This window comes from Panthera leo, chromosome B1 (genome assembly GCF_018350215.1).
Source record: "Panthera leo isolate Ple1 chromosome B1, P.leo_Ple1_pat1.1, whole genome shotgun sequence".
Classification (NCBI taxonomy): Eukaryota; Metazoa; Chordata; class Mammalia; order Carnivora; family Felidae; genus Panthera; species Panthera leo.
Genome location: NC_056682.1, coordinates 159,738,045 through 159,752,028, shown reverse-complemented (window position 1 = coordinate 159,752,028; position 13,984 = coordinate 159,738,045). Strand labels below are relative to the sequence as shown.

The 13,984-nt window shown below is 41.7% G+C and overlaps 1 protein-coding gene across 13 annotated transcripts in view; it reads left to right on the top strand.

The window, feature by feature from the left end:
• Positions 1-13,383, top strand: part of CRACD (capping protein inhibiting regulator of actin dynamics) — a 139,690-nt gene extending 126,307 nt beyond the window's left edge. For 12 of the 13 annotated variants that reach the window (XM_042936328.1, XM_042936326.1, XM_042936335.1 and 9 more), the window contains 3 exons: positions 840-1,030; positions 1,608-1,770; positions 10,633-10,934. In XM_042936328.1, the coding sequence (XP_042792262.1) occupies positions 840-1,030; positions 1,608-1,770; positions 10,633-10,793 (515 nt within the window). In that variant the 3' untranslated portion in view covers positions 10,794-10,934. Of the gene's footprint in view, positions 1-839; positions 1,031-1,607; positions 1,771-10,632; positions 10,935-10,976 lie in introns of those variants that run through there. The other variant, XR_006201945.1, reaches the window with a different exon arrangement.
• The last annotated feature ends 601 nt before the right edge of the window (positions 13,384-13,984 follow it).

Below are 13,984 nucleotides of genomic sequence, written 5' to 3'. Positions count from 1 at the left end.
TCCTCAGATACTAGCTGGCTTTCTTACATTTCATATCATTCATATCAGTTCTGATGCTGTCTACCCCTCCCACAAGACTGTCCCCACTTCAGATGCCATTCCCACATCCAGGTCATCACCTATGCTTCTGACCAACTTAAATCGGAGATTCCCACGACCCCCTCCTTGGGTTCAGTTAATTTGGAAGAGTGCCTCACAGAACTCAGGGAAACATTTTACTTATTAGATAACAAGTTTATTATAAAAGTGTGTAATTCAGGAACAGCCAGATGGAAATGATCCATAAGGACAGGGTATGGGGAAGGGGCATGGAGCTTGCATGCCCTCAAAGGACACCTCTCCCCACAAATCTCCATGTGTTCACCAGCTGGAAACTCCCTGAACCCTGTCCTTTTGGGTTTTTATGGAGGTTTCACTATATATGCATGACCAATTAACTCATCAGCCATTGGCAATTGAAATCAGCCTCTAGTCCTGCTCCCCTCCCCAGAGGTTGGGGGGTGGGAACGAAAGATTCAAACCTGATCACATGGTTGGCTCCTCTGGCAACCAGCCCCCAGCCTTAAGGATGGTCCCAAAGTCATCTCATTAATGGAATGAGGGACACCTTATGCTCTCATCACTTAGGAAATTCCAAGGGTTTTACTGTGTTCTAGAAATGGGCATGAAGACCAAATGTATACTGCTTTTTAATTTTTTTTAAAGTTTAATTTCTGCGCCCAATGTGGGGCTCGAAGTCATGACTCCGAGATCGTGAGCCACAGCTCTACCAACTGAGCCAGCCAGATGCCCCCAGATACATCATATAAATCGTAACAGCAGTCTTTTTTTGTCCCCAGAAAAGCCTGTTCTTCAGAGCAGGCACTCGTTAGATGGCTCCAAACTTGCAGAGAAGGTTGAAACTGCGCAGCCACTGTGGATAACTTTAGCACTGCAGAAACAGAAGGGGTTTCGGGAGCAGCAAGCTACTCGAGAGGAGAGGAAGCAAGCCAGGGAGGCCAAACAGGCAGAAAAGCTCTCCAGAGAGAACGTGAGTAGCCTGGTCTTCAGCTTTAACTTTTCCTTCTCAAGTTTGGCTGTCTTTTAGGTAGGTCACAAGGGTTTAAAAAAAAAAAAAGCTAGCTGGGAGTGGTGAATGCTTAGGGTAGAGCAGTAAATAAATTGACAACCATTAAACCAGGGAAGTGTTTTCAAGTAGTAATTTTGTTTGGTTTCCTTGTGCTCTCAGGTTAACCTGATTTGGTAGAGTCCGTGATTATTAGCAGTGATCCACACACACTGCAGTTATGTGAGAAATAGGAAAGTGAATGGATTTGAGCAGTGAGTTGGGAGAAGAATCAGGAGTCTTGCTCTGTGGCCCTGATTTTATAGTCTGTTCACTGGGACTCCTACAAAAGTGGCTTTCCCTCTTTTGGGACCTTTGTCTTGAGCTGCTCCATGGCTGGCGTCATGGTTGGCCACACATTGCTCCCAAGTGCAGTCCCGTTTCTCCTTCAGAGGCAGAGGTTGGGGGCTGGCAGGCAGAAGCCCCCCCAAGGCCTTGCACGGTCAGTCTTTCCATGTCCTGAGGTTGAACACACACTTGCCCTGACTCTCTGCCCACCCAGGTTGGTGTCATCCTGCAGCCTGGAAGCAGCAGTATCAGCAGAGCGGGCTCCTTGCACAAGCACAGCCCACAGCTGGAGGAGAAGAAGCCGGAGACTGCAGCGTCCAGGCTTGAGCGCAGGGAACAGCTGAAAAAGGCCAACACTCTTCCCACATCTGTGACAGGTAGGGAGAGCAGGTCGGATTCCGTGTAACTGCAGTGACAGGCTTGTCTTCTCACAGCCACTTTACATCCTTGAGTTTGGGAACGGGCACAGCGTGCGAGGCTCTCCACAGCCCCAGAGGTCAGCTTTGAGAAAGCACTTCTGGTAAAGACCACCAGCAGCTCCCCACCACCAGTGGTATGGTGGTAAATGGTTAACGGTCACCCTTCAGGGACTGGGGAGACCTCTGATTTTAGTACTTGAGTTTTCATGGGGTAAATCCTCCCACTGTGGCCAGTTTCAAGCTACCAGTGTGGTGTCACCTGGCTCCCTAAATTCCTGGACATCAAACAAGCCCTCCCTCTCCGACACCCCGCTGCCTGTAGCCCCAACAAAATGAGGTTTGCTAACTTGCTCTCCTGTAAGGGAGACCATGTACCAGAAGAACCACCTAAAGAAAGGAAGAGGCAAGATTATCAGAGGATTTGGGGGGAAAAGGGTGAAGTTTAGGTAAAATTTAAGCGATGTGGGGTTTTGACAGGCTCAGAGCAGCGCAGGGTTGTATGTAAAGGGGTTCACATCAAACCTGAGCTGAAAAGTGCACTCAGGGTCCAGTTTCCTTTGACACAATAAACTTAAATTTGTGGAGGCTAAATCTGAAAACCCCTGCTTGGGGCTCTGCACCTAGCTGGAACTGGAAGCTGCTTCTCTGAATCAGTGACCCACGGGGCTCAGATGCTCCAGGCAAAGTGGGAAGGTCTCTGCTCACTGATGGGGACTCAGATAGCAAGTTTCTGACCACATTAATTAACAGCAGTGTTTCCTATTCATGACATATAAAAGATACACATTTAAAAAAATTCTTTATTCTATTAAAATGATTGGTCATGTTTCCAACTGTTACCTTGTTACAAATCACTTGAAGGAGGGATATGAATGGGAACAAGCTTCCTCCCAGGGGTTAACAGGGCCTGTTTTCCCTTCTGAGCAACCCTGTTCCCTAGAGGGCACCCACCCCCCAGATCTAGGCTTTGTAATGCCTTTGTTACCTGCCAGCTTGGGTATGGAAATGGAAAGAGGTCTCAACCACTAACGCTATACTTAATATTTTGGTGAGGAGAGAAAAAGCCTTTATATTTGAAAACCACTTTGGAGCACCGTATAATTTCTCAATAACCTCCATGGGCATAATTTCATTTGATCTGACACCCAAGAATTGAAGGTTCTAAACAAACGGGTGTGCCACCAAGATCATTCTTTCAAAATAAAGTTCCAGAGTCAGAGATCACATACCTTTCTCTGACAGACTTCTTGGACGCTCTAAAGAGTTAATGCAGTTCAGAGTGGCTACAGCTCAATAAAGCAAACCTTTATTTTTGTATTTGTCTTTTCAGTCAGTATTTGTAGAGTTCTCATTCTGTGTAGGCCATTGCCACGGGCAGTAAATAGGACTCAGAGAGAAGCCAAGATCCCTCACCTTAGGAGGTCTCTAAGATCTGATAAAACAAGTGTTGGAATTGTGAGGCCAGCCTGAAAGTCTAGAGAGCCGGCAGGGAGGGGAGGCCCCCAGCGCGAGCTTGGTACAGAGGGGAGCTTCTGACCTCACCAGTTTGATAAGTTCAAACTGCTGGTTTGATCTTTTTCTTCATGGAATTGACTGGTTGTATAGCTAGAATGACAACATTTACCTTTTATTTCTTATTATCATGTAGGCAGAGCTGTGCACAAAAAGCCTAAGGGCTTCTAGAAACTGTGAAATTAAAACCAACCATATTCTAATTCTGTATGTAATAGTTATGATCACCCACTTTCTTCCCCTAATTGTTCTCACTAAAGATGCCCAGTGTTTCACTGGGTTTTCCTTTCTGAATCTTTTACTTTTTTTTTTAATATAATTTATTGTCAAATTGGTTTCCATACAACACCCAGTGCTCATCCCAACAATGAGCTCATCCCTTGTCAATGCCCATCACCCACTTGCCCCTCTCCTCCACCAACCCTCAGTTTATTCTCAGTTTTTAAGAGTCTCTTATGGTTTGCCTCCCTCCCTCTCTGTTTGTAACTTTTCCCCCTTCCCCTCCCCCATGGTCTTCTGTTAAGTTTCTCAAGATCCACGTATGAGTGAAAACATATGGTATCTTTCTCTGACTTATTTCACTTAGCATAATACCCTCCAGTTCCATCCATGTTGCTTCAGATGGCTAGATTTCGTTCTTTCTCATTGCCACGTAGTATTCCATTGTGTACATAAACACAGTTTCTTTATCCATTCATCAGCTGATGGATATTTAGGCTCTTTCCATAATTTGGCTATTGTTGAAAGTGCTGCTATAAACATTGGGGTACAAGTGCCCCTATACATCAGCACTCCTGTATCCCTTGGTTAAATTCCTAGCAGTGCTATTGCTGGGTCATAGGGTAGTTCTATTTTTAATTTTTTGAGGAACCTCCACACTGTTTTCCAGAGCGGCTGCACCAGTTTGCATGAATCCATTAGCAGTGCAAGAGGGTTCCCGTTTCTCCACATCCTTGCCGGCATCTGTGTTTTCCTGATTTGTTCATTTTAGCTGCTCTGACTGGCATGAGGTGGTATCTCAGCGTGGCTTTGATTTTTACTTCCCTGATGATGAGTGACGTTGAGCATCATTTCATGTGTCTGTTGGCCATCTAGATGTCTTATTTGGAGAACTGTCTATTCATGTCTTTCATTTCTTCACTGGATTATTTGTTTTTTGGGTGTGGAGTTTGGTGAGTTCTGTATTGATTTTAGATACTAGCCCTTTATCCAATATGTCATTTGTAAATATCTTTTCCCATTTCGTTGGTTGCCTTTTAGTTTTGTTGAATGTTTCCTTTGCAGTGCAGAAACTTTTTATCTTGATGAGGTCCCAATAGTTCATTTTTGTTTTAATTCCCTTGCCTTTGGATACACGTCGAGCATGAAGTTGTTGTAGCTGAGGTCAAAGAGTTTGTTGCCTGCTTTCTCCTCTAGGGTTTTGATGGTTTCCTGTCTCACATTCAGGTCTTTCATCCATTTGGAGTTTATTTTTATGTATGCTGTAAGAAAGTGGTCTAGTTTCATTCTTCTGCATGTTGCTGTCCAGAACTCCCAGCACCATTTGTTAAAGAGACTTTCTTTTTTCCACTGGATGTTCTTTCCTGCTTTGTCAAAGATTAGTTGGCCATACATTTGTGGGTCCAATTCTGGGTTCTCTATTCTATTCCATTGGTCTGTCTGTTTTTGTGCCAATGACCATACAGTCTTGATGATTACAGTTTTGTAGTAGAGGCTAAAGTCTGGGATTGTGATGCCTCCCACTTTGGTTTTCTTCTTCAGTGTTACTTTGGCTATTCAGGGTCTTTGTGGTTCCATACAAATTTTGGGATTGTTTGTTCTAGCTTTGAGAAGAATGCTGGTGCAATTTTGATTGGGATTGCATTGAATGTGTAGATTGCTTTTGGTAGTATTAACATTTTAATAATATTTATTCTTCCAACCCATGAGCATGGAATGTTTTTCCAATTCTTTGTGACTTCTTCAATTTCCTTCATAAACTTTCTATAGTTTTCAGCATACAGATCTTTTACATCTTTGGTTAGGTTTATTCCGAGGTATTTTATGGTTCTTGGTGCAATTGTAAATGGGATCAGTTTCTTTATTTCTCTTTCTGTTGCTTCATTATTGGTGTATAAAAATGCAAGATTTCGATACATTGATTTTGTACCCTGCGATTTTGCTGAATTCATGTATCCCTTCTAGCAGACTTTTGGGTGGAGTCTATTGGGTTTTCCATGTAGAGTATAATGTCATCTGCGAAAAGTGACAGTTTGACTTCTTCTTTGCCAATTTTCTTTTTAATTTTTTTTTAATGTTTATCTTTGAGAGAGGGAGAGAGACAGAGTGTGAGTGGGGAAGGGACAGAGAGAGGGGAGACACAGAATCTGAAGCAGGCTCCAGGCTCTGAGCTGTCAGCACAGAGCCCAACACAGGGCTTGAACTCACAGACCATGAGATCATGACCTGAGCCAAAGTTGGACATTTAATTGACTGAGCCACCCAGGCGCCCTCTTCTTTGCCAATTCTGATGCCTTTTATTTCATTTTGTTGTCTGATTGCTGATGCTCGCACTTCCAACACTATGTTAAACAACAGCAGTGAGAGTGGACATCCCTGTCATGTTCCTGATCTCAGGGGGAAAGCTCTCAGTTTTTCCCTATTGAGGATGATATTAGCTGTGGGCTTTTCATAAATTGCTTTTATGATGTTTAAGTATGTTCCTTCTATCTTGACTTTGACGGTTTTGATTAAGAAAGGATGCTGTATTTTGCCAAATGCTTTTTCTGCATCTATTGACAGGATCATATGGTTCTTTTCCTTTCTTCTATTAATGTGATGTATCACATTGATTGATTTGCGAATATTGAACCAGCCCTGCATCCCAGGAATGAATTCCACTTGATCATAGTGAATAATTCTTTTTATATACTGTTGAATTTGACTTGCTAGTATCTTGTTGAGAATTTTTGCATCCATATTCAGCAGGGATATTGGCCTGTAGTTCTCTTTTTTTGCTGGGTTTCTGTCTGGTTTGGGAATCAAAGTAATGCTGGCTTCATAGTATGAGTCCCGAAGTTTTCCTTCCATTTCTATTTTTTGGAACAGCTTGAGGATAGGTATCAACTCTGTGTTGAATGTATGGTAGAATTCCCCAGGGAAACCAACTAGTCCAGGACTCTATTCGTTGGGAGATTTTTGATAACTGATTCAGTTTCTTCACTAGTTATGGGTCTGTTCAAATTTTCTATTTCTTCCCGTTTGTCCAGTTTCCTGGCATACAATTTTTCATAGTATTCCTTGATAAATTGCTTGTATTTCTGAGGCATTGGTTGTAATACATCCATTTTCATTCATGATTTTATCTGTTTGGGTCATCTCCCTTTTCTTTTTGAGAAGCCTAGCTAGAGGTTTATCAATTTTATTTTTTCAAAAAACCAACTCTTGGTTTCATTGATCTGCTCTGCAGTTTTTTTAGATTCTATATTGTTTATTTCTGCTCTGATCTTTATTATTTCTCTTCTTCTGTTGGGTTTGAGGTGTCTTTGCTGTTCTGCTTCTAGTTCCTTTAGGTGTGCAGTTAGATTTTGTATTTGGGATTTTTCTTGTTTCTTGAGATAGGCCATTTTCCTCTTAGGACTGCCTTTGCTGCATCCCAAAGGGTTTGGATTGTTGTGCTTTCGTTTTCATTTGTTTCCATGTATTTTTTCTCTAACTGCCTGGCTGACCCATTCGTTCTTTAGTAGGATGTTCTTTAACCTCCATGCTTTTGGAGATTTTCCAGACTTTTTCCTGTGGTTGATTTCAATTTTCATAGCATTGTGATCTGGAAGTGTGAATGGTATGATCTCAATTCTTTTATATTTATTGAGGGCTGTTTTGTAACCCAGAATGTGATCTAGCTTAGAGAATGTTCCATGTGCACTCAAGAAGAAAGTATATTCTGCTGCTTCAGGATGTAGAGTTCTAAGTATATCTGTCAAGTCCATCTGGTCCAGTGTTTCATTCAGGGCCATTGTTTCTTTACTGATTTTCTGTCTAGATGATCTGTCCATTGTTATAAGTGGAGTATTAAAGTCCCCTACAATTACCACATTCTTACCAGTAAGATTACTTATGTTTGTGATTGTTTTATGTATTGGGGTGTTCCCGAATTCAGTGCATAGATATTTGTAATTGTTAGCTCTTCCTGCTGGATAGACCCCATAATTATTATATAATGCCATTCTTCATCTCTTGTTGCAGCCTTTAAAGTCTAGTTTTTCTGAAATAAGTATGGCTTTTCCAGCTTTCTTTTGACTTCCAGTACATGATAGATAGTTCTCCAACCCCTCACTTTCAATCTGAAGGTGTCCTCAGGTCTAAAATGGGTCTCTTGTAGACAGGAAATAGATGGGTCTTATTTTTTAATCCATTCTGATACCCTCTGTCTTTTGATTGGAGCATTTAGTCCATTTACATTCAGTGTTATTATTGAAAGATAGGGGTTTAGAGTCATTGTGTTATCTGTAGGTTTCATGGTTGTAGTGATGTCTCTGGTACTTTGTGGTCCTTGTAACATTTCACTCACAGAATCCCCCTTAGGATCTCTTGTAGAGCTGCTTTAGTTGTGATGGATGAATTCCTTCAGTTTTTGTTTGTTTGGGAAGACCTTTATCTCTCCTTCTATTCTGAATGACAGGCTTGCTGGATAAAGGATTACTGGTTGCATATTTTTCCTGTTCATCACATTGAAGATCTCCTGCCATTCCTTTCTGGTCTGCCAAGTTCCAGTAGATAGGTCTGCTACTACCCTTATGTGTCTACCTTTGTATGTTAAGACCTGTTTATCCCTAGCTGCTTTCAGAATTTTCTCTTTATCCTTGTATTTTGCCAGTTTCATTATGATACGTCGTGCAGTAAATTGATTCAAGTTACGTCTGAAGGGAGTTCTCTGTGCCTCTTGGATTTCAAGGTCTGTTTCCTTCCCTGGATTGGGAAAGTTCTCAGCTCTGATCTGTTCAAGTACACCTTCAGCCCCTTTCTTTCTCTCTCTTCTTCTTCTGGAACTCCTATGATATGGATATTGTTCCATTTGATTGAATCATTTAGTTCTCTAATTCTCCCCTGGTGATCCTGGGCTTTTTTTTTTAATCTCTTAGCTTCCTCTTTTTCTTTTTTTTTTTTTTTTTAAATTTTTTTTTTTTTTCAACGTTTTTTATTTATTTTTGGGACAGAGAGAGACAGAGCATGAACGGGGGAGGGGCAGAGAGAGAGGGAGACACAGAATCGGAAACAGGCTCCAGGCTCCGAGCCATCAGCCCAGAGCCTGACGCGGGGCTCGAACTCACGGACCGCGAGATCGTGACCTGGCTGAAGTCGGACGCTTAACCGACTGCGCCACCCAGGCGCCCCAGCTTCCTCTTTTTCCATGTTATCTTCTAATTCACCTCTTCTCCCCTCTGCCTCTTCAATCCATGCTGTGACCGCTTCCATTTTGCACCTCATTTATAGCATTTTTCAATTCATCATGACTATGTTTTAGTTCCTTGATCTCTGCATCAGTAGATTCTCTGCTGTCTTCTATGCCTTTTTCAAGCCCAGTGATTAATCTTATGACTATTTTTCTAAATTCTTGTTCATTTATATTGCTTATATCTGTTTTGATCAATTCTTTAGTGGCCACTCCTTCCTGGAATTTGAGGAGAATTCTTCCGTTTCGTCATTTTGGCTAGTTTTCTATCTATGAAAATGAGTTTTTATGAGTTTTTAAAAGCTTGTTATGTGCTCTGCACCTGTGAGCACTGCTTTATTAAAGAGGAGGTCATACACTGTCCAGGGCCTGGCCCTTCAGGAGGTGTGTTTTGGAGAGTTACTTGCTCTCTGTTGTTGTAACTTTGGTTATTTTATTTCCCTACTTGTAGTGATGTTTTGGACCCTCCACCAGGTGTGCTTTGATTTGTTCCTTGAAGTAGCTGTGGAAAGGAAAACAGATAAACAGGAAAGAAAAACACGCAATCACACAAATGAAACAAACAAAAACAATCAAAAAGCAAAAAACCAGAAACACCAGCTACAAGTAAAGAACAGGGTGGAGGTGGTGCTGATGGAAGAGCACATACAAAGAGAGAAATGACAGGGGCAGGGTAAAGGAAAAAATAAACATTGACCAGGCAGAGAGACTAAATAGCTTAATTCAGAGAGAGAGCAAGGAAAATAAAGGAGGAGGCAGAGAAAAAGAAATGAAGATAAAGTTATCTAGAGAAACTATAGGCTTGATTATTCCAGAGAGAGAAAGGAAAGGAGGTGGTGTAGAACATGTATCAAGAGAATGGATTAAATATGTCTGCTAAAACAAACCAACAGCCAGAGTACCCAGTCTAGAGGAGGGAATAGATAAGGAGAAAAGGAAGGAAGAATATATCTAAATAACAAGAATTGTCCTAGAATTAATCCAGGCAATGCAGCAGCACTAGTCTGGAGGAGGGGGCCATCTGGTTCCTCAGCATCTATCCCACTCCAGTAGACATGCAGTTACCTGGCATGAAGGGGCGTGGTTTGGTGTAGGCGGGTCCCACCTCCACTGTGGGCCCCAGGGACCCATCCCTGAGGCCCCACCTTGGTCGTGGTGGGGAGAAAAATGGCGACCTCCCAGCCTCTTCTCCACTGACCGGTGTCCCAAGTCACTGCGCCGTCCTTGCTGTGCTGTGGGCACAGATGAGGAGGTCTGTCTCGCTCTGCCAACTTCCAAGCCCTGGTACTTGCTGGGATTTAAACTCCCGCTCCATGCGCCCCAGCCCTGGGGAAGCGCCTATGTTGTCCAGGCTGGTTTTGTCCTGTGCCACAGTACTTCAGGGAGAGGACTGCTTTCTCCTACTGTGGACTGCGTCCCTGACCTGCTCCCAAACCCGGGGGTGGCTCCCCTCCTCCCCAGGTGCACAAACAGGGCAGCCGGCCCCAGTACGAAGGCCCCAGAGTTAGAGATGGGATCCCTCTCCATCCTGGTCGGAGGTTTTTCTCTTGTCTAGATACAGTCCTACACTTCCCCAGCCACTCTTTCTCTTCCCTTTGTCTCTCTGCAGAAGAGGATCCTTCCTCTCCATGCCTACACGGCCCGTTTTATCTCCCCCAGTTCACAATCACCCACCTACAGCCCGTCAGGTTGTCCCAGTGTCTCCTTGTTAGACTCCTGTCTCTTTTCCTTCTAGACTCTCTGTTTGAGAGACATGGGAAGTATGGATCCCCCTACTTTTCCACCATGTTGGCCGGCCCTGAAATCTTACCCTTCTGATACATCAAAATGTGGTTCTGACTTTTATTCTTATCCTTTTCCTTCTAAACACGATTCAGTGGAGATTTCGGATTCAGCTCCCCCTGCACCGCTGGTCAAAGAAGTCACCAAGAGGTTCTCAACCCCAGACGCTGCCCCCGTGTCAACAGAACCAGCTTGGCTGGCGTTGGCCAAAAGGAAAGCCAAGGCCTGGAGCGACTGTCCACAGATCATTAAGTAGAGTGACTCTTAACCCACTCCTGTTGCCAGTTATTGGCTCTTCTCTTGCCCTTGTTATTTATTTTTTATATGAGGTAAAGAAACCAAGCTAGGGAAAAGCAGCATGTTTTATAGGCTCTAAAATAATTGTTTAGAAACGGAACTGGTGGCGTTCCTTGTAAAGAGTGTATTTGCACAATCCTAGGTCCTGGTGCCTTGAGCTCCTCCTCGTTCTCAAGAGAAAATTCCATCCGAGGGACCACACAAAGCAAAATCTCCAAACTAAGAACTTCTTACGAGAGCCTACCATGCCCATTCTACAGCGCGCCACACATAACACACCCACACACCATTTAGAACAACATGTCCTTTTGCCAATATTTGTAATGGTTTGTGATTCTCTACTCCAGTTTACCCTACCATTTGTTTGGTGGTTTCTTTGCTTTTCTACAGTAATGGTAAAAGAGAGGATCATATAGATAGAAACAATAATGCCCATTCTCCTGAATGCAGTGAGTAACTAGGTATCGTAAGTTAACAGTCTGGCTGCCACCTCTTTCCGTGTCTGCTTTTCTGAATTCTCCCTGGTCTGAAACTGTAACATGCACATGTCCACCACACTGCTATTCTACAGGTCCTGCCACACCAGGACTCCCTTAAGAACATATTAAACATTTGGCCCAGTTGGCTCCTAGGCAACATTTTTATTTACCATCATGAAGAAAGGAAGCAACATATTCTCTTTCCATCTCTGAGAATCCCCATCTAGTGCAGTGGTACTTAAGATGTCCTGGCTCCATCCCAGTCCTACCTACCAAATTAGATCCTTTGAGGATGGGCCAGGACTGTCTATTCTGGCAAAACTCTTCAGACGAATTCTGATACATCCCAAAGGTTGAGAACCTTGGGGTAAACTGCTTCCAGTGTAATCTAGCTTTTAAAACTCTGAAAGGGAGGCTCATTTCACCCCAAGAAGCAAAAGTGAGAGAGGAAAAATAACCCATCCCCCAAACCAGCCATTTATTACAAGATAGGAGAGGCTACTGACATTACATGTCTCTGAATATTCCCTTAGGTCTTTAGGGAAAATTGACAGGAAGCCAAGATTTGGAGCCTTTGTACTAAGGACTTCCTATGGAAAGTTTCTTTCTTTACCGTAATTGAATGATTCATATTTAGAGTCAAATGTTCAAGAGCATTTATAATTTTGAGCATTCACCTTGCTACCTTTAAAAAACATCTCAGAGTCTAAAGTGGCCTTGTTGCTCCACACATGTGGTCCAAAGGGACATGGCAAGCATGAAGCATAGACATACCAGCAAACCCACACTTTCTATTTCATGGTGCCGGCATATTCAACTTTTCTTAAGATTCTGACTCCACAATACAAGTACACATCCTTCACTCAGTGCAAGGGGAATCACATTCCTTTTTCCTCTCCTACAAAACCACATTTTATCAGTATCCATCATGCTGAGTTCCCTCAACATGCAATGTGCTGTTATTATTCTGTCATTTACCATATAGAAGGCATCTTCTGGAAATGATGGCTCAACCTCATGGTAGCAACTGGCAAGTGTGGTCAAGCGGATAGTTGTACTCTTGCAAGTCGGATTTAATATATATACTGGATCAGACTGTTAAGAATCAGTGTAACTTGAATTTTTTTTATTCCTGCGGGAAGCAATTAATATTCCAATGCATGTTTTCCACACTGATGTTCATTTCTAAATCAAACATGTAGGCATTTGTTAGTTTTCAGTGATTTCATTACTAACATAACACCCTTTTGAATGGCAGTCTTTCCACCTAGAGCCCTGGTATTCTAGTGCTACAGTAATTCTTCCAAACTTTGTCTTTCATCCTGCCAGCTTTGGATAATACCACAGTAAGGGTGGAGAACAGGGGGAAGAAATCAGATCACTGAAGAAGAATACTTAGAAGAGTCAACTCTCTACTGGCTCACATACCACATAGGAGAAACGCCTTAGTCACAAAGCTCCTATGAAAGTCTTTAGAAGTTAAGAGTACACTGGGGAAAGGGACAGTCAGAGCACTTACTTTCAACCACTTCCTGAAGGGTACATGTTTAATATTTCATGTAAAATGACTCCAAATTGCACTAAATACCAATGAAGTGTTATTTTGCTTTAGTTGTGCTGCAGTCTTTTCTGATTAACAAACTATGGGGGAAATTCAAAACAAAAACAGGTTTTTTTTTTTTAAATCAATGATTGCTATGTTAAATTTTTTTTTAAACTTGAAACACATACTTCTCTTGGCAAGGTTAACAGATTAACTCTGTTCATAAGCATATATAGAGAGTTTTTGTTTACTTTTTTAATTTTTCAAGTGCAATTGTTTCTTACACGTTAATTACTATTATCATTTTAGCCAGTTATCAGCAAATTATAGTATGTATTCATTGTCTCTTCTTGTGACATTTAGTTTAATTGCTTATTTTAAAGCAGAAACATTAGTTACAGTGTCTTGCAATATTTTTAACCAATAATAAAATTAAGTAGAGACAACAATGAAAAATAGTGTGATTTTAATATTATTTTGAGATTTTTGGTTGTATAAAGTTTTAATGTAAAATGTCCATTACTGAAGGAAAGAGATCTTTCAATAAAAAATACATACAAGATCTTCAGCACTGATGGAATTTCCTTTTCAAGTTGAAGTTTTTACTATTTTCAATGACTATAAGCAAGCTCATATAGCTTTTGTTGAGAAAGAAAAATTTCAAGGCATTTTATGTGCTACCTTACATTTTTTACAAGGTTGTTTTAGAGATAAGTAATGAGTAGGGGCAAATAAAATGTTTATCTCCATCCTAAATTGGAATTGAATGATTGGCATCCCAGACAAAACAATCTTACAGCCTCCTTACACAACACATGGGCCCCAGAACAGCAACAGTGGCTGGAGCTGAGAGAGCTGAGACCTTCTGAAAGGCAGCTTAGGGTCCCAGGCCAGACCTACTGACTCACAGGCCTGCACTAGGGCCAAGTGAGTGATGTGAGGCATTCATCTTGGGTGCCACAAACTATGTAATCAAGAAAAATACTATTTTCATACAGTATTATATATATAGTATATATAGTATGTATGTCTATATATAATATACATTATATATATACAATTATATACAAATATATGCATTATATATATACAATATATATACATTATATGTTATATATAATGTATATT